The sequence below is a fragment of the Haliotis rufescens genome, unplaced genomic scaffold (genome assembly GCF_023055435.1).
Source record: "Haliotis rufescens isolate VD_foot unplaced genomic scaffold, xgHalRufe1.0.p SCAF_2, whole genome shotgun sequence".
Taxonomy (NCBI): domain Eukaryota; kingdom Metazoa; phylum Mollusca; class Gastropoda; order Lepetellida; family Haliotidae; genus Haliotis; species Haliotis rufescens.
In genome coordinates, this window is record NW_025963890.1 from 79,357,692 (window position 1) to 79,379,675 (window position 21,984).

At 44.1% G+C, this 21,984-nt stretch overlaps 1 protein-coding gene across 5 annotated transcripts in view; it reads right to left on the reverse strand.

The window, feature by feature from the left end:
* LOC124123598 (low-density lipoprotein receptor-related protein 4-like) overlaps positions 1 to 21,984 on the reverse strand; it is a 199,874-nt gene that overhangs the window by 10,867 nt on the left and 167,023 nt on the right. For all 5 annotated transcript variants that reach the window (XM_048400674.1, XM_048400677.1, XM_048400675.1 and 2 more), the window contains exons 15-18: positions 21,675 to 21,818; positions 14,227 to 14,409; positions 9,597 to 9,783; positions 5,259 to 5,489 (exon numbers count right to left, since the gene is read on the reverse strand). In XM_048400674.1, the coding sequence (XP_048256631.1) occupies positions 5,259 to 5,489; positions 9,597 to 9,783; positions 14,227 to 14,409; positions 21,675 to 21,818 (745 nt within the window). The remainder of the gene's footprint in view (positions 1 to 5,258; positions 5,490 to 9,596; positions 9,784 to 14,226; positions 14,410 to 21,674; positions 21,819 to 21,984) is intronic.

A 21,984-nucleotide genomic window follows, 5' to 3' on the forward strand; every position in this document is an offset into this window, starting at 1 on the left:
GCAAACATCCAGTATATGCACCTGCAGCAAACATCCAGTATATGTACCTGCAACAAACATCCAGTATATGTAGCTGCAGCAAACATCCAGTATATGTACCTGCAACAAACATCCAGTATATGTACCTGCAACAAACATCCAGTATATGTACCTGCAACAAACATCCAGTATATGTACCTGCAACAAACATCCAGTATATGTAGCTGCAGCAAACATCCAGTATATGTACCTGCAGCAAACATCTAGCATATGTACCTGCAGCAAACATCTAGTATATGTAGCTGCAGGAAACATCTAGTATATGTACCTGCAGCAAACATCTAGTATATGTAGCTGCAGCAAACATCCAGTATATGTACCTGCAACAAACATCCAGTATATGTACCTGCAACAAACATCCAGTATATGTACCTGCAACAAACATCCAGTATATGTAGCTGCAGCAAACATCCAGTATATGTAGCTGCAACAAACATCCAGTATATGTAGCTGCAGCAAACATCCAGTATATGTAGCTGCAACAAACATCCAGTATATGTACCTGCAACAAACATCCAGTATATGTAGCTGCAGCAAACATCCAGTATATGTAGCTGCAGCAAACATCTAGTATATGTAGCTGCAGCAAACATCCAGTATATGTAGCTGCAGCAAACATCTAGTATATGTAGCTGCAGCAAACATCTAGTATATGTAGCTGCAGCAAACATCCAGTATATGTACCTGCAACAAACATCCAGTATATGTACCTGCAACAAACATCCAGTATATGTAGCTGCAGCAATCATCTAGTATATGTACCTGCAACAAACATCCAGCATATGTACCTGCAGGAAACATCAAGTATATGTAGCTGCAGCAAACATCTAGTATATGTACCTGCAACAAACATCCAGTATATGTAGCTGCAGCAAACATCTAGTATATGTACCTGCAACAAACATCCAGTATATGTACCTGCAACAAACATCTAGTATATGTACCTGCAACAAACATCCAGTATATGTACCTGCAACAAACATCCAGTATATGTAGCTGCAACAAACATCCAGTATATGTACCTGCAACAAACATCTAGTATATGTAGCTGCAGCAAACATCTAGCATATGTACCTGCAGCAAACATCTAGCATATGTACCTGCAGGAAACATCTAGCATATGTACCTGCAGGAAACATCTAGCATATGTACCTGCAGGAAACATCTAGTATATGTACCTGCAGCAAACATCTAGCATATGTACCTGCAACAAACATCTAGCATATGTACCTGCAGCAAACATCTAGCATATGTACCTGCAACAAACATCTAGCATATGTACCTGCAGCAAACATCCAGTATATGTACCTGCAGCAAACATCTAGCATATGTACCTGCAGCAAACATCTAGCAAATGTACCTGCAGCAAACATCCGGTATATGTAGCTGCAGCAAACATCCAGTATATGTAGCTGCAGCAAACATCCAGTATATGTAGCTGCAACAAACATCCAGTATATGTACCTGCAACAAACATCCAGTATATGTACCTGCAACAAACATCCAGTATATGTACCTGCAGCAAACATCCAGTATATGTACCTGCAACAAACATCCAGTATATGTAGCTGCAGCAAACATCCATTATATGTACCTGCAGCAAACATCCAGTATATGTAGCTGCAACAAACATCCAGTATATGTACCTACAAGAAACATCTAGTATATGTAGCTGCAGCAAACATCCAGTATATGTACCTGCAACAAACATCCAGTATATGTACCTGCAACAAACATCCAGTATATGTACCTGCAGCAAACATCCAGTATATGTAGCTGCAGCAAACATCCAGTATATGTACCTGCAACAAACATCCAGTATATGTAGCTGCAGCAAACATCTAGCATATGTACCTGCAGCAAACATCTAGCATATGTACCTGCAGCAAACATCCAGTATATGTAGCTGCAGCAAACATCTAGCATATGTACCTGCAACAAACATCCAGTATATGTAGCTGCAGCAAACATCTAGCATATGTACCTGCAGCAAACATCTAGCATATGTACCTGCAGGAAACATCTAGCATATGTACCTGCAGGAAACATCTAGCATATGTACCTGCAGGAAACATCTAGTATATGTACCTGCAGCAAACATCTAGCATATGTACCTGCAACAAACATCTAGCATATGTACCTGCAGGAAACATCTAGCATATGTACCTGCAGCAAACATCTAGTATATGTACCTGCAGCAAACATCCAGTATATGTAGCTGCAGCAAACATCCAGCATATGTACCTGCAACAAACATCCAGTATATGTAGCTGCAGCAAACATCTAGCATATGTACCTGCAGCAAACATCTAGCATATGTACCTGCAGCAAACATCCAGTATATGTACCTGCAGCAAACATCCAGTATATGTACCTGCAGCAAACATCCAGTATATGTACCTGCAGCAAACATCCAGTATATGTACCTGCAGCAAACATCCAGTATATGTACCTGCAGCAAACATCCAGTATATGTACCTGCAACAAACATCCAGTATATGTACCTGCAACAAACATCCAGTATATGTACCTGCAACAAACATCCAGTATATGTAGCTGCAACAAACATCCAGTATATGTACCTGCAACAAACATCCAGTATATGTAGCTGCAGCAAACATCCAGTATATGTACCTGCAGCAAACATCCAGTATATGTACCTGCAACAAACATCCAGTATATGTACCTGCAACAAACATCCAGTATATGTACCTGCAACAAACATCTAGTATATGTACCTGCAACAAACATCCAGTATATGTACCTGCAACAAACATCCAGTATATGTAGCTGCAGCAAACATCCAGTATATGTACCTGCAGCAAACATCCAGTATATGTACCTGCAGCAAACATCTAGTGATCATTCCAGAGGTGGAGAATACGGCCCGGTAACCATGTGGTATTGGCCATTAGCATGTTGTATATTTATCATGGAATTTTTAAAAAAGGATTCCAAACGCGTTTCCTCGTATGGTCATTCAGACCAGTGCAGTATGATGCAAACGTTGCGAAGAATGAATGCTTTACTGTGACGAGAAACTGGTCAAAAACACAATGTTAGTTCATAGTTTATTATGCACCACGAATAAAATGAAATTCTGAAACCTGGTGCTGCAGGGATAAAATGAGATTCTGAAACCTGGCGCAGCACTAATAAGAGATTCTGAAACCTGGTGTAGCAGGAATAAAATGAGATTCTGAAACCTGGTGCAGCAGGGATAAAATTGGATTCTGAAACCTGGCGCAGCACTAATAAGAGATTCTGAAACCTGCTGTAGCAGGAATAAAATGAGATTCTGAAACCTTGTGTAGCAGGAATAAAATGAGATTCTGAAACCTGGTGTAGCAGGAATAAAATGAGATTCTGAAACCTGGTGTAGCAGGAATATAATGAGGTTCTGAAATCTGGTGCAGCACTAATAAGAGATTCTGAAACCTGGTGCAGCACTAATAAGAGATTCTGAAACCTGATGGAGGACGAATAAAAGTAGATTCTGAAACCGGGTGGAACAGGAATAACTTGAGGTTCTGAAACCTAGTGGAGCACGAATAAAACGAGATTCTGAAACCCGTTTGAGTAAGAAAAAAAAGAGATTCTGAAACCTGGTGCAGCAGGAAAATAATGAGGTTCTGAAACCTGGTGCAGCAGGGATAAAATGAGGTTCTGAAACCTGGTGGAGCAGGAATATAATGAGATTCTGAAACCTAGTGTTGCAGGAATATAATGAGATTCTGAAACCCGGTGGAGCAAGACAAAATAGTGATTCTGAAACCTGGTGCAGCAGGAGGAATATAATGAGATTCTGAAACCCGGTGGAGCAAGACAAAATAGTGATTCTGAAACCTGGTGCAGCAGGAGGAATATAATGAGATTCTGAAACCTGGAGCAGCACTAATAAGAGATTCTGAAACCTGGTGCAGCACTAATAAGAAATTCTGAAACCTGGTGCAGCAGGGATAAAATGAGATTCTGAAACCTGGCGCAGCACTAATAAGAGATTTCGAAACCTGGTGTAGCAGGAATAAAATGAGATTCTGAAACCTGGTGCAGCAGGGATAAAATTGGATTCTGAAACCTGGCGCAGCACTAATAAGAGATTTTGAAACCTGCTGTAGCAGGAATAAAATGAGATTCTGAAACCTTGTGTAGCAGGAATAAAATGAGATTCTGAAACCTGGTGTAGCAGGAATAAAATGAGATTCTGAAACCTGGTGTAGCAGGAATATAATGAGGTTCTGAAATCTGGTGCAGCACTAATAAGAGATTCTGAAACCTGGTGCAGCACTAATAAGAGATTCTGAAACCTGATGGAGGACGAATAAAAGTAGATTCTGAAACCGGGTGGAACAGGAATAACTTGAGGTTCTGAAACCTAGTGGAGCACGAATAAAACGAGATTCTGAAACCCGGTTGAGTAAGAAAAAAAAGAGATTCTGAAACCTGGTGCAGCAGGAAAATAATGAGGTTCTGAAACCTGGTGCAGCAGGGAGAAAATGAGGTTCTGAAACCTGGTGGAGCAGGAATATAATGAGATTCTGAAACCTAGTGTTGCAGGAATATAATGAGATTCTGAAACCCGGTGGAGCAAGACAAAATAGTGATTCTGAAACCTGGTGCAGCAGGAGGAATATAATGAGATTCTGAAACCTGGAGCAGCACTAATAAGAGATTCTGAAACCTGGTGCAGCACTAATAAGAAATTCTGAAACCTGGTGTAACAAGAATAAAATGAGATTCTGAAACCTGGTGGAGCAGGAATTACATAATGTTCTGAAAACTGGTGCAGCAGGAATAAGATAAAATTTTGAAATCTGCAGCTGCAAGGGAGGCTTGTTACTCCCTCACTGAATGTAATCCAAAGGAACTGCTGTCCCACGTGACAGTAACTATTTTGCTAAAACCCTGCCAATTATGAACTGTATCTATTGAAAGCTTTAATTTTTATGGCATGTTACTCTTAACCATCAAATTCTTCAGATTTCTTTTGGAGTTTAGTGTAGTCGGAATCGTACAATGAATTATAGAAAAGGTTTGTCAATTGTATTTATTTGATATCCGAAAGAACAACTGTTGCTACAGAATTTAGTGTATTGGAAGTGAATTGTTTAACACCCTCATGAAGTTACTACTGGCTCCCTGATGGAAGATTTTTTCGAACATTGTTTCATTTGACGAGTTGGGGTATGTTTCTATTTCATATTGCTGTAATGACTTACTTTTCACTGATGTCGAGCTCAACAGCTCGCGGTTTACCCAAGGTGTGTGTGACAGTTGTGATATATTTCTTGTCCTGTAGCTTCAAGGTCATGACCCTTATCGACTTCCGGCGGCTGTCTGTCCAGTAGATGGCGTTGTGCACCCAATCATAAGCCAGGCCAGCGACCAACGAGCTGTCGTCTTGATAGATCCGGGTTGGTGACAGAAGGCGGAATCCTTCAATGTGAGCCCTGAAGAACATGAACTCATCCTGTTCACTTTCTGGACAACTCTAAACACAGGCAATGAATGAATTCTACCTACTTCATCACATATACTACGCAAAACAAGCAGAGGATGGTGGGAAGCATCAAGACATCTCCTTATTTATTTTGTATTGGCAAATGGAAATGGTATGATTATATATTCTGAGGATTAGGCGATCAGATCTATGGGGTTCTAATGGCTGGTGTGATGAGATTGTGGCGCAATAGGTAATTAAAGAGACCAACGTCACTAGTATCGGGTGAAACCACCTCTTTAAGCATGCCACACATGCAAGAATACTTCTTGTTTTTACACACCCTCTTAGGGGGACGATTATATGACACTACTTCACCGCCTACACAGGTTCAACCGCTGATAATCATATTTACTAATTAGCCTGTATCCACTTACAACATCTCTTCATACAAAACATCGTCGCGAATAGCTGCAAGATTACTCATGCGGCGTTAAGCAATAATCACTCACTCATTTGTACAAAACGTCAGTGTTTTCAAATAATACAGTTTCCTTAAAAAGTTAATTACTTAATGAGATGGAACAGTCTCTAAAATATCCATTTCAGATGCTGCGCTGAGCTATTGATCCCTGTATCACAATGGATACAGAGTTTAGGATCCTTTCCTCAATACAAACTCATGTGTATAGGTAATTATAAAGGCCAACGTCACTAGTATCGGGTAAAACCACCTGTGCATGAATTCTTCGAGACATGCTTCTGATGAGTCAATCAATGCCATCTGTACTCACGTTGTTCCACTCATCAGTGAGAGCAACACCGAGTTCACTGACAGCGGTAGGTCGATTTTGACGTTGACGTACACTCCTGCTAATAGCGTCTCAGACGTGTTCAATGGGGGAAAGGTCAGGGCTGTGTGCGGGCCATGGCATGACATTGATGTATTGCTGTTGGATGAATTGGGTCACAATCCTGGCACGAGGATTATGTGCATTATGATCTTGAAAGATCAACCGTTACCCAACACGTTGTGCAAATGACCAAGAGCAATTTTGTTGTCCCGAAAGCTTTGACCCGTGAATTCACCATGGACAATAAGGAGCGCCTTACCAACATGGACCCACCCCCAAAAAGGATCATGCTGTTCGACGTTAAGTCCATAAAGGCTCATAAGAACGTCTCCAAACTCGATTCCTTCTGTCATGGAAGTCGAGAGAGAACATCGATTCGTCAGAAAACATGACATTAGACCAACGTCGATCATCTCCGTGCTGATGTTCCCTACAAAACGTAGGCATGTGGCAGGTGGGCACACGTCTGAGTATTGTGGTCCCAAAACTGCATGTTCTTAATGTGTCATAAGCAGATTGTCGGTGTGAGACCCACAAGCTCATAACGTCGCTCTGGATGCCCAAGGGCAACATCTCCAACCCAGGGCAGATTAGTCAGAACGTTGGCATTATGAAATCGGTTGCAAACTGCCTCTCAGGCAAGGGAACATGTAGCAACAGACATCTTGTGTACGTACCCAGTTCGAAATCGTCTGCACATATGGCTTATGTATGTCCATCTTCAAGATGCCTACGTTCAGCACGTTGCAAACGTCATATGATCAATGCTGTTGCTTCCTTGATGATAAAATTTGTATTAATAAAGCGTCTTTGAGAGTTTGGTTCCAGGACAACAATTTGCATCTGCTCATAACCGAGTCTTAGTGACAATGGTAAATCTGTCATACCACTCCTTGCACGTGCTTCATGACAGTCACGGTGTTGTGTTTGGGAGCTTGATTTTTTTGGACATTTACTTTCAATGCTAGACATTGGTGTATTTTCCCGAAGTTTCACCTCAAAACAAAACATCCTTTACTTTTTTACACGCAATATTTTTTATCAGGATTGTGTTTGTTCCAATTGTCGGACATCAATTAATAAGTCAATCTCAGAAACTCTTACTTGCTCTTAAGATGAAGCTATGGTGCAGTGTCATGGCTTGACTATACATGTGTAAGATGAAACTATGGTGCAATGTCATGGCTTGACTATACATGTGTAAGATCAAAGTATGGTGCAATGTCATGGCTTGACTATACATGTGTAAGATGAAACTATGGTGCAATGTCATGGCTTGACTATACATGTGTAAGATGAAACTATGGTGCAATGTCATGGCTTGACTATACATGTGTAAGATCAAAGTATGGTGCAATGTCATGGCTTGACTATACATGTGTAAGATCAAACTATGGTGCAATGTCATGGCTTGACTATACATGTGTAAGATCAAAGTATGGTGCAATGTCATGGCTTGACTATACATGTGTAAGATCAAACTATGGTGCAATGTCACGGCTTGACTATACATGTGTAAGATGAAACTATTGTGTAATGTCATGGCTTGATTATACATGTGTAAGATGAAACTATGGTGCAATGCCATGGCTTGACTATACATGTGTAAGATGAAACTATAGTGCAATGTCATGGCTTGACTATACATGTGTAAGATGAAACTATGGTGCGATGCCATTGCTTGACTATACACGTGTTAGATCAAACTATTGTGCAATGTCATGGCTTGACTATACATGTGTAAGATCAAACAATTGTGCAATGTCATGGATCGTCACGCTGAAGACACGGGTTCGATTCCCGACATGGGTACAATGTGTGAAGCCCATTTCTGGTGTCCCCCGCCCTGATGTTGCTGGAATATTGCTAAAAGCGGCGTAAAACCATACTCACTCACTCACTCACTGCAATGTCATGGCTTGACTATACATGTGTAAGATCAAACTATTGTGCACTGTCATGGCTTGACTATACATGTGTAAGATCAAACAATGGTGCAATGTCATGGCTTGACTATACACGCGTAAGATGAAACTATTGTGCAATGTCATGGCTTGACTATACATGTTTAAGACCAACTATTGTGCAATGTCATGGCTTGACAATACATGTGTAAGATCAAACTATTGTGCAATGTCATGGCTTGACTATACACGCGTAAGATGAAACTATTGTGCAATGTCATGGCTTGACTATACATGTTTAAGATCAAACTATTGTGCAATGTCATGGCTTGACAATACACGAGTATGATCAAACTATTGTGCAATGTCATGACTTGACTATACATGTGTAAGATCAAACTATTGTGCAATGCCATGGCTTAACTATACACGTGTAAGATCAAACTAGTGTGCAATGCCATTGCTTGACTATACATGTGTAAGATGACACTATTGTGCAATGTCATGGCTTGACTATACACGTGTAAGATGAAACTATGATGCAAACTATGTAGTATCCTTGATCTGTTTTTGGCTGGCTGAATTCTTTTGATGTATATGGCGTCTCTAAATTTTCTGAGCTTGAAGTCTTCCTGGTTTGTTGTTAGGATGTTGACGTTGTCCCACTTAATATTAGGGCTGGGGTGGTATTTGGATGTGGTCAGAAATAGCAGTTTTAGAGTCTTTTTTTAGGACAGAGGCATGATGTTCTTTAGGCGTTGGTTGAGAGGTCTTGAAGTTTCACCTACATATGAGTCGCCGCATTCACATGGTACACAACACCAGCTGGATCTTGTTTACGTGTGCTAGGTGGTTTACCTGTGGCATTGAGGAGGTTCTGAATTGTCTGGCCTCTTCAGAAAGAATTCAGCAAGCCATAAACAGAGATCAAGGATACTACATCCCTCCAGCCTACCATGATCTCATCAGCTTGCCAAAACAACACTGAACTATTACCTCCCCACTGGCTTCCCGTACATTCCTTGTTAGCAATCCTTGTTAGTAATCCTTGTGTTAATCCCATACCCACCAATCACTGTACATCAACCCTACCTCTTGTATAAACTTGTCTTATCATAACTACCTAATCAATCAGTGTACATCAACCTTATCTGCTAATATATATATCTACACCGAAACGTCGCTCAATTGTAATAAAGAAGTTGTGTGATGTCATGTATCTCTGTAATAAATATAATTCCACCGTTTTTCATAATTCCTCACTTAAATGGTTTCAGATTTAATCATAGATATATGATGATGCAATATAAGGCCTTTGACACTGCGTGATATCATGATTCAATATTTGAAAGTAAGTACATATTCACGGTTCTTGTGTTCACGTCTGCCCAGAACACAGTGCTGTTTCTGACGTTGAAGGTTAAGGACACTGCATGTCGCAGCTTGTGTTTTTCCTCATTGAAGCTAAGTGTACGGTGGTATGTTGTCGTGATGTTCACACGCTTTATCGACCCTCCTTGCGCCAACAAGAGGAAAGCAGCGTTCACTGTCAATAGAAAGGCCAAAACACATACATTAGTTTATGAACGTTTCACTTTTGTGGATACTGTCGTTGACGATCTCACAAATAGGAAACGTCAACGTCAGAGAAGAAACGCTCTTCATTGTTTGTCGACACAGATTCCAACAGTGATGAACGGTATGAATGGATCACTCACGATCAGTTGTTGTACACACGCCTACCCATTGCTACAGTCTAAAGTCCAGTATCACCTGTACACCTATAGGACTATATTGTATGTCAGTTAATACGACTGTATCACCTGTACACCTATAGGACTATATTGTATGTCAGTCTATACGACTGTATTACCTGTACACCTATAGGACTGTATTGTATGTCAGTCTATACGACTGTATTACCTGTACACCTATAGGACTATATTGTATGTCAGTTAATACGACTGTATTACCTGTACACCTATATGACTATATTGTATGTCAGTCTATACGACTGTATCACCTGTACACCTATAAGACCTTATTGTATGTCAGTCTATACGACTGTATCACTTGTACACCTATAGGACTACATTGTATGTCAGTCTATACGACTGTATTACCTGTACACCTATAGGACTATTTTGTATGCCAGTCAATACGACTGTATCACCTGTACACCTATAGGACTATATTGTATGTCAGTCTATACGACTGTATTACCTGTACACCTATATGACTATATTGTATGTCAGTTAATACGACTGTATTACCTGTACACCTATATGACTATATTGTATGATAGTCTATACGACTTTATTACCTGTACACCTATAGGACTATATTGTATGTCAGTCTATACGACTGTATCACTTGAACACCAATAGGACTATATTGTATGTCAGTCTATACGACTGTATTACCCGTTCACCTATAGGACTATATTGTATGTCAGTCTATACGACTGTATTACTTGTACACCTATAGGACTATATTGTATGTCAGTTAATACGACTGTATTACCTGTACACCTATAGGACTATATTGTATGTCAGTCTTTACGACTGTATTACCTGTACACCTATAGGACTATATTGTATGTCAGTCTATACGACTGTATTACCTGTTCACCTATAAGACTGTATTGTATGTCAGTCTATACGACTGTATTACCTGTACACCTATAGGACTATATTGTATGTCAGTCAATACGACTGTATTACCTGTACACCTATAAGACTGTATTGTATGTCAGTCTATACGACTGTATTACCTGTACACCTATAAGACTATAATGTATGTCAGTTAATACGACTGTATCACCTGTACACCTATAGGACTGTATTGTATGTCAGTCTATACGACTGTATTACCTGTCCACCTAGAGGACTGTATTGTATGTCAGTGTATACGATTGTATTACCTGTACACCTATAGGACTATATTGTATGTCAGTCTATACGACTGTATTACCCGTTCACCTATAGGACTGTATTGTATGTCAGTTAATACGACTGTATCACCTGTACACCTATAGGACTATATTGTATGTCAGTCTGTACGACTGTATCACTTGTACACCTATAGGACTATATTGTATGTCAGTCTATACGACTGTATTACCTGTACACCTATAGGACTGTATTGTATGTCAGTCTATACGACTGTATTACCCGTTCACCTATAGGACTATATTGTATGTCAGTCTATACGACTGTATCACCTGTACACCTATAGGACTGTATTGTATGTCAGTCTATACGACTGTATTACCTGTACACCTATAAGACTGTAATGTATGTCAGTCTATACGACTGTATTACCTGTACACCTATAGGACTATATTGTATGTCAGTTAATACGACTTTATCACCTGTACACCTATAGGACTGTATTGTATGTCATTCTTTACGACTGTATTACCTGTACACCTATAGGACTGTATTGTATGTCAGTTAATACGACTGTATCACCTGTGCACCTATAGGACTATATTGTATGTCAGTTAATACGACTGTATCACCTGTACACCTATAGGACTGTATTGTATGTCATTCTTTACGACTGTATTACTTGTACACCTATAGGACTGTATTGTATGTCAGTTAATACGACTGTATCACCTGTGCACCTATAGGACTATATTGTATGTCAGTCTGTACGACTGTATCACCTGTACACCTATAGGACTGTATTGTATGTCAGTCTATACGACTGTATTACCTGTACACCTATATGACTATATTGTATGTCAGTTAATACGACTGTATTACCTGTACACCTATATGACTATATTGTATGATAGTCTATACGACTTTATTACCTGTACACCTATAGGACTATATTGTATGTCAGTCTATACGACTGTATCACTTGAACACCAATAGGACTATATTGTATGTCAGTCTATACGACTGTATTACCCGTTCACCTATAGGACTATATTGTATGTCAGTCTATACGACTGTATTACTTGTACACCTATAGGACTATATTGTATGTCAGTTAATACGACTGTATTACCTGTACACCTATAGGACTATATTGTATGTCAGTCTTTACGACTGTATTACCTGTACACCTATAGGACTATATTGTATGTCAGTCTATACGACTGTATTACCTGTTCACCTATAAGACTGTATTGTATGTCAGTCTATACGACTGTATTACCTGTACACCTATAGGACTATATTGTATGTCAGTCAATACGACTGTATTACCTGTACACCTATAAGACTGTATTGTATGTCAGTCTATACGACTGTATTACCTGTACACCTATAAGACTATAATGTATGTCAGTTAATACGACTGTATCACCTGTACACCTATAGGACTGTATTGTATGTCAGTCTATACGACTGTATTACCTGTCCACCTAGAGGACTGTATTGTATGTCAGTGTATACGATTGTATTACCTGTACACCTATAGGACTATATTGTATGTCAGTCTATACGACTGTATTACCCGTTCACCTATAGGACTGTATTGTATGTCAGTTAATACGACTGTATCACCTGTACACCTATAGGACTATATTGTATGTCAGTCTGTACGACTGTATCACTTGTACACCTATAGGACTATATTGTATGTCAGTCTATACGACTGTATTACCTGTACACCTATAGGACTGTATTGTATGTCAGTCTATACGACTGTATTACCCGTTCACCTATAGGACTATATTGTATGTCAGTCTATACGACTGTATCACCTGTACACCTATAGGACTGTATTGTATGTCAGTCTATACGACTGTATTACCTGTACACCTATAAGACTGTAATGTATGTCAGTCTATACGACTGTATTACCTGTACACCTATAGGACTATATTGTATGTCAGTTAATACGACTTTATCACCTGTACACCTATAGGACTGTATTGTATGTCATTCTTTACGACTGTATTACCTGTACACCTATAGGACTGTATTGTATGTCAGTTAATACGACTGTATCACCTGTGCACCTATAGGACTATATTGTATGTCAGTTAATACGACTGTATCACCTGTACACCTATAGGACTGTATTGTATGTCATTCTTTACGACTGTATTACTTGTACACCTATAGGACTGTATTGTATGTCAGTTAATACGACTGTATCACCTGTGCACCTATAGGACTATATTGTATGTCAGTCTGTACGACTGTATCACCTGTACACCTATAGGACTGTATTGTATGTCAGTCTATACGACTGTATCACCTGTACACCTATAGGACTGTATTGTATGTCAGTTAATACGACTGTATCACCTGTACACCTATAGGACTGTATTGTATGTCAGTCTATACGACTGTATTAGCTGTACACCTATAAGACTGTATTGTATGTCAGTCTATACGACTGTATTAGCTGTACACCTATAGGACTATATTGTATGTCAGTCTATACGACTGTATCACCTGTACACCTATAGGACTATATTGTATCTCAGTCTATACGACTGTATCACCTGTACACCTATAGGACTATATTGTATGTTAGTTAATACGACTGTATCACCTGTACACCTATAGGACTGTATTGTATGTCAGTCTATACGACTGTATTACCTGTACACCTATAGGACTATATTGTATGTTAGTTAATACGACTGTATCACCTGTACACCTATAGGACTGTATTGTATGTTAGTTAATACGACTGTATTACCTGTACACCTATAGGACTATATTGTATGTTAGTTAATACGACTGTATTACCTGTACACCTATAGGACTATATTGTATGTCAGTTAATACGACTGTATCACCTGTACACCTATAGGACTGTATTGTATGTCAGCCTATACGACTGTATCATCTGTACACCTATAGGACTATATTGTATGTCAGTCAATATGACTGTATCACCTGTACACCTATAGGACTATATTGTATGTCAGTCAATATGACTGTATTACCTGTACATCTGTATGACTGTATTGTATGTCAGCCTATACGTCTGCACTGAAAGGACAACTGTTCACCTTGTTCTTTGCATTCGGTTCCGTTCTCGAGAGTGTATCCGTATGTGCAGGAACAGCTGTAACTCCCAGGGGTGTTCTCACAGGTCTGGGAACATGGAGGCGGGAACACTGAGCACTCGTCCACATCCACACACGTCTCGAGGTCCAGTCGGAAGCCATCCATACACACAGGGCCGTCAGGATCTGTGGACACAGCTACATCATGCTGACCAAAGGCTAACTGGGCGTGGTCACACATTCCCCACTAAGTGCAACGTTCCTGAATTTTGAAGTCCCTGTGTCATAAATGTTTTTTGTACTATTTTCCAGAACGATACACATTCAGATATCTATACCAGGTACAGGTAAATACAGTCATGACAGACTCCGCACCAAAAGGTTATCAGAAATAATGATGTATGATTATGGATTCACGTGTAATGTAATTGGTCACTTTGAGACATGTCCACTGAATCAATATCCAAGTTACCATGCAATGTGAACGTATGTCATGACATAGACTTTGACAGTATTTGTTTATTGTGACGAAAGTTGACGGCCAATTGTGTCATCCAATAAAGGCCAATTGTGTCATCCAATAAAGGCCAATTGTGTCATCCAATAAAGGCTAACTTAAGACGAGGCACTAATGTTTATATTACATCATTAAATTTTTCCATTGGACTTATTGTTTCAGCTGCCTTTTGATGCTACACGTTCCACTGGGTGGAGAACACGGGGTGTGGTACACTGGGTGGAGAACACTGGGTGGAGAACAGTGGGTGGAGAACAGTGGGTGGAGAACACTGGGTAGAGAATACAGGGTTAAGAAGACTAGGTGGAGAACAGTGGGTGGAGAACAGTGGGTGGAGAACACTGGGTGAAGAAGACTGGGTGGAGAACAGTGGGTGGAGAACACGGGGTGGAGAACACTGGGTGGAGAACAGTGGGTGGAGAACAGTGGGTGGAGAACACTGGGTAGAGAAGACAGGGTTAAGAAGACTAGGTGGAGAACAGTGGGTGGAGAACACTGGGTGAAGAAGACTGGGTGGAGAACAGTGGGTGGAGAACACGGGGTGGAGAACACTGGGTGGAGAACACTGGGTGGAGAACACTAGGTGGAGAACACTGGGTGGAGAACACTAGGTGGAGAACAGTGGGTGGAGAACACTGGGTGGAGAACACGGGGTGGAGAACACTGGGTGGAGAACACTGGGTGGAGAACACGGGGTGGAGAACACTGGGTGGAGAACACTTGGTGGAGAACACGGGGTGGAGAACACTTGGTGGAGAACACGGGGTGGAGAACACTGGGTGGAGAACACTGGGTGGAGAACACTGGGTGGAGAACACTGAGTGGAGCACACTGGGTGGAGAACACTAGGTGGAGAACACGGGGTGGAGAACAGTGGGTGGAGAACAGTGGGTGTAGAACACTGGGTGTGTTACACTGGGTGGAGAACACTGGATGTGTTACACGGGGTGGAGAACACTGGGTGGAGAACACTGGTTGGAGAACACGGGGTAGAGAACACTGGGTGGAGAACACTGGGTGGAGAACACGGGGTGGAGAACACTGGGTGGAGAACACTGGATGTGTTACACGGGGTGTAGAACACTGGGTGGAGAACACTGGGTGGAGAACACTGGGTGTGTTACACTGGGTGAAGAACACTGGGTGGAGAACACTAGGTGGAGAACACTGGTTGGAGAACACTGGGTGGAGAACTGTGGGTGGAGAACACTGGGTGGAGAACACTAGGTGGAGAATAGCGGTTGGAGTACACTGGGCGGAGAACACTGAGTGTGTTACACTGGGTGTGTTACAATGGGTGGAGAACACTGGGTGTATAACACTGGGTGGATAACACTGGATGGATAACACGGGGTGGAGAACAGTGGGTGGAGAACAGTGGGTGGAGAACACTGAGTGTGTTACACTGGGTGTGTTACAATGGGTGGAGAACACTGGGTGTGTTACACTGGGTGGAAAACACTAGGTGGAAAACACTGGTTGGAGAACACTAGGTGGAGAACACTGGTTGGAGAACACTGGGTGGATAACACTGGGTGGAGCACACTGGGTGGAGAACACTACGTGGGGAAAACTGGGTGGAGAACACTAGGTGGAGAACACTAGGTGGAGAACAGTTGGTGGAGAACAGTGGGTGGAGAACACTAGGTGGAGAACACGGGGTGGAGAACACGGGGTGGAGAACAGTTGGTGGAGAACAGTGGGTGGAGAACAGTAGGTGGAGAACAGTAGGTGGAGAACAGGGTAGGAGAACAGTGGGTGGAGAACACTGGGTGGAGCACACTGGGTGGAGCACACTAGGTGGAGAACACTGGGTGGAGAACAGTGGGTGGAGAACAGTGGGTGGAGAACACTGGGTGGAGCACACTGGGTGGAGAGCCGTAGGTGGAGAACACGGGGTGGAGAACAGTGGGTGGAGAACAGTGGGTGGAGAAGATGAGGTGGGGAAAACTGGGTGGAGAACACTAGGTGGAGAACACTAGGTGGAGAACAGTTGGTGGAGAACAGTGGGTGGAGAACACTAGGTGGAGAACACGGGGTGGAGAACACGGGGTGGAGAACAGTTGGTGGAGAACAGTGGGTGGAGAACAGTAGGTGGAGAACAGTAGGTGGAGAACAGGGTAGGAGAACAGTGGGTGGAGAACACTGGGTGGAGCACACTGGGTGGAGAACACTAGGTGGAGAACACTGGGTGGAGAACAGTGGGTGGAGAACAGTGGGTGGAGAACACTGGGTGGAGCACACTGGGTGGAGAGCCGTAGGTGGAGAACACGGGGTGGAGAACAGTGGGTGGAGAACAGTGGGTGGAGAACACTGGGTGGAGAACACTGGGTGGAGCACACTGGGTGGAGAGCCGTAGGTGGAGAACACGGGGTGGAGAACAGTGGGTGGAGAATAGTGGTTGGAGAACACTGGGTGGAGAACACTGGGTGTGTTACACTGGGTTTGTTACAATGGGTGGAGAACACTGGGTGGATAACACTGGGTGGATAACACTGGGTGGATAACACTGGGTGGAGAACACTGGGTGGAGAACACTGGTTGGAGAACACGGGGTGGAGAACAGTGGGTGGAGAACAGTGGGTGGAGAACACGGGGTGGAGAACACTGGTTGGAGAACACAGGGTGGAGAACACTGGCTGGAGAATACTGGGTGTGTTACACTGGGTGGAGAAAACTGGGTAGAGAACACTGGGTGGAGAACACGGGGTGGAGAACAGTGGGTGGAGAACACATTTGGTTGAGAACACTAGGTGGAGAACACGGGGTTGAGAACACTGGTTGGAGAACACCGGGTGGAGAACACTAGGTGGAGAACACTGGGTGTGTTACACTGGATGGAGAACAGTGGGTGGAGAACACTGGATGTGTTACACGGGGTGGAGAACACTGGATGGAGAACAGTGGTTGGAGAACACGGGGTGAAGAACACTGGGTGGAGAACACTAGGTGGAGAACATTGGTTGGAGAACACTGGGTGGATAACACTGGGTGGAGCACACTGGGTGGAGAACACTAGGTGGAGAACACGGGGTGGAGAACAGTTGGTGGAGAACAGTGGGTGGAGAACACTGGGTGTGTTACACGGGGTGGAGAACACTGGTTGGAGAACACTAGGTGGAGAACACTGGTTGGAGAACACTGGGTGGAGAACACGGGGTGGAGAACACTGGTTGGAGAACACTAGGTGGAGAACACTGGTTGGAGAACACTGGGTGGAGAACACGGGGTGGAGAACAGTGGGTGGAGAACAGTGGGTGGAGAACAGTGGGTGGAGAACACGAGGTGGAGAACAGTGGGTGGAGAACAGGGTAGGAGAACAGTGGGTGGAGAATAGTGGTTGGAGAACACTGGGTGGAGAACACTGGGTGTGTTACACTGGGTGGAGAACACTGGTTGGAGAACACTGTGTGGAGAACACTGGTTGGAGAACACTGTGTTGAGAACACGGGGTGGAGAACACTGGTTGGAGAACACGGGGTGGAGAACAGTGGGTGGAGAACACGGGGTGGAGAACACTGGTTGGAGAACACAGGGTGGAGAACACTGGCTGGAGAATACTGGGTGTGTTACACTGGGTGGAGAAAACTGGGTAGAGAACACTGGGTGGAGCACACGGGGTGGAGAACAGTGGGTGGAGAACACATTTGGTTGAGAACACTAGGTGGAGAACACGGGGTTGAGAACACTGGTTGGAGAACACCGGTTGGAGAACACTAGGTGGAGAACACTGGGTGTGTTACACTGGATGGAGAACAGTGGGTGGAGAACACTGGATGTGTTACACGGGGTGGAGAACACTGGATGGAGAACACTGGTTGGAGAACACGGGGTGAAGAACACTGGGTGTGTTACACTGGGTGGAGAACACTAGGTGGAGAACACTGGTTGGAGAACACTGGGTGGATAACACTGGTTGGAGAACACTGGGTGGATAACACTAGGTGGAGAACACGGGGTGGAGAACAGTGGGTGGATAACAGTGGGTGGAGAACAGTGGGTGGAGAACACTAGGTGGAGAACACTGGTTGGAGAACACTGGGTGGATAACACTGGTTGGAGAACACTGGGTGGATAACACTAGGTGGAGAACACTGGGTGGAGAACAGTGGGTGGATAACACTGGTTGGAGAACACTGGGTGGAGAACACTAGGTGGAGAACACGGGGTGGAGAACAGTGGGTGGAGAACAGTGGGTGGAGAACAGTGGGTGGAGAACAGTGGGTGGAGAACACTGGGTGGAGAACACTAGGTGGAGAACACGGGGTGGAGAACAGTGGGTGGAGAACAGTGGGTGGAGAATAGTGGGTGGAGAACACTGGGTGGAGAACACTAGGTGGAGAACACGGGGTGGAGAACAGTGGGTGGATAACACTGGTTGGAGAACACTGGGTGGAGAACACTAGGTGGAGAACACGGGGTGGAGAACAGTGGGTGGAGAACAGTGGGTGGAGAACAGTGGGTGGAGAACACTGGGTGGAGAACACTAGGTGGAGAACACGGGGTGGAGAACAGTGGGTGGATAACACTGGTTGGAGAACACTAGGTGGAGAACACGGGGTGGAGAACAGTGGGTGGAGAAAACTAGGTGGAGAACACGGGGTGGAGAACACGGGGTGGAGAACAGTGGGTGGAGAACAGTGGGTGTGTTACACGGGGTGGAGAACACTGGTTGGAGAACACTAGGTGGAGAACACTGGTTGGAGAACACTGGGTGGATAACACTGGGTGGAGAACACGGGGTGGAGAACACGGGGTGGAGAACAGTTGGTGGAGAACAGTTGGTGGAGAACAGTGGGTGGAGAACAGTAGGTGGAGAACACGAGGTGGAGAACACTGGGTGGAGCACACTGGGTGGAGAGCCGTAGGTGGAGAACACGGGGTGGAGAACAGTGGGTGGAGAATAGTGGTTGGAGAACACTGGGTAGAGAACACTGGGTGTGTTACACTGGGTTTGTTACAATGGGTGGATAACACTGGGTGGATAACACTGGGTGGATAACACTGGGTGGAGAACAGTGGGTGGAGAACACTGGGTGGATAACACGGGTTGGAGAACACTGGTTGGAGAACACTGTGTGGAGAACACGGGGTGGAGAACACTGGTTGGAGAACACGGGGTGGAGAACACTGCCTGGAGAATACTGGGTGTGTTACACTGGTTGGAGAACACTGGTTGGAGAACACTGGGTGGAGCACACTGGTTGGAGAACACTAGGTTGAGAACACGGGGTGGAGAACACTGGTTGGAGAACACGGGGTGGAGAACACTAGGTGGAGAACACTGGGTGTGTTACACTGGATGGAGAACAGTGGGTTTGAGAACACTGGTTGGAGAACACTGGTTGGAGAACTGTGGGTGGAGAACACTGGGTGTGTTACACGGGGTGGAGAACACTGGGTGGAAAACACTTGGTGGAGAACACTGGTTGGAGCACACTGGGTGGATAACACTGGGTGGAGAACAGTGGGTGGAGAATAGTGGTTGGAGAACACTGGGTGTGTTACACTGGGTGGATAACACTGGGTGGATAACACTGGGTATATAACACTGTGTGGATAACACTGGGTGGATAACACTGTGTGGAGAAAACTGGGTGGAGAACACTGGTTGGAGAACACTGGGTGGAGAACACTGGGTGGAGAACACTGGGTGGAGAACACTGGGTGGAGAACACTGGTTGGAGAACACTGGGTGGAGAACACTGGTTGGAGAACACTGGGTGGAGAACACTGGGTGTGTTACACTGGCTGGAGAATACTGGGTGTGTCACACTGGGTGGAGAAAACTGGGTAGAGAACACTGGGTGTGTTACACTTGATGGAGAACAGTTGGTGGACAACACTGGATGTGTTACACGGGGTGGAGAACACTGGATGGAGAACACTGGTTGGAGAACACTGGGTGGAGAACACTGGGTGTGTTACACTGGGTGGAGAACACTGGGTGGATAACACTGGTTGGAGAACACTGGTTGGAGAACACGGGGTGGAGAACAGTGGGTGGAGAACACTGGGTGGATAACACTGGGTGGATAACACTGGGTGGATAACACTGGGTGGATAACACTGGGCGGAGAACACTGGGTGGAGAACAGTGGGTGTGTTACACTGGGTGGAGAACACTGGGTGGAGAACATTGGGTGTGTTACACTGGGTGGAGAACACTGGGTGGAGAACACTGGGTGGAGAACACTGGATGTGTTGCACGGGGTGGAGAACACTGGGTGGAGAACACGGGGTGGAGGACACTGGGTTGAAAACAGTGGATGGAGAACACTGGGTGGAGAAGACGGGGTGGAGGACACTGGGTTGAAAACAGTGGGTGGAGAACACTGGGTGGAGAACACTGGGTGGAGAACACTGGTTGGAGAACACTGGGTGGAGAACACTGGGTGGAGAACACTGGGTGGAGAACACTGGATGGAGAACACTGGGTGGAGAACACTGGGTGGAGAACACTGGATGTGTTGCACGGGGTGGAGAACACTGGGTGGAGAACACTGGTTGGAAAACACTGGGTGGAGAACACTGGGTGGAGAACAGTGGGTGGAGAACACTGGGTGGAGAACACTAGGTGGAGAACACGGGGTTGAGGACACTGGGTTGAAAACAGTGGGTGGAGAACACTTGGTGGAGAACACTGGGTGGAGAACACTAGGTGGAGAACACTAGGTGGAGAACACTGGGTGGAGAACACTGGGTGGAGAACACTGGGTGGAGAAAACTGGGTGGAGAACACTGGGTGGAGAACACTGGGTGGAGAATACTGGGTGTGGTACAGGGAAAACGAATGTTCAGGTTAACGAAATACGCTACAGAGTCTCCCTGACCAGGGGCTAACATTTAACTATCAACATCCACTGCTCTTCTCCATGGTTATCACTTACAAATTAATGTGTAAAGCCAAACATCAATATTATTATTTGCTTACTCGTGTTTCCGCACGTCCTGCCGTCCTTCTGTAAGTAGAGATGATCTGGGCATGCGCATTGGAACGTCATACTTCCATGGACGTCAGATGGCACTGGCAGACAAATCTCACACCCACCATTGATCGAACCACAACGACTGAAAACTGAATTAAATGACAAATTACTGCATGGTGAAACACACGGACACACTGTTCATCTCCATGGTGACACAAACGGACACACTGTTCATCTCCATGTTGCCACTCACGGATACACTGTTCATCTCCATATTGACACGCACTGACACACTATTCATCTCCATGGTGACAC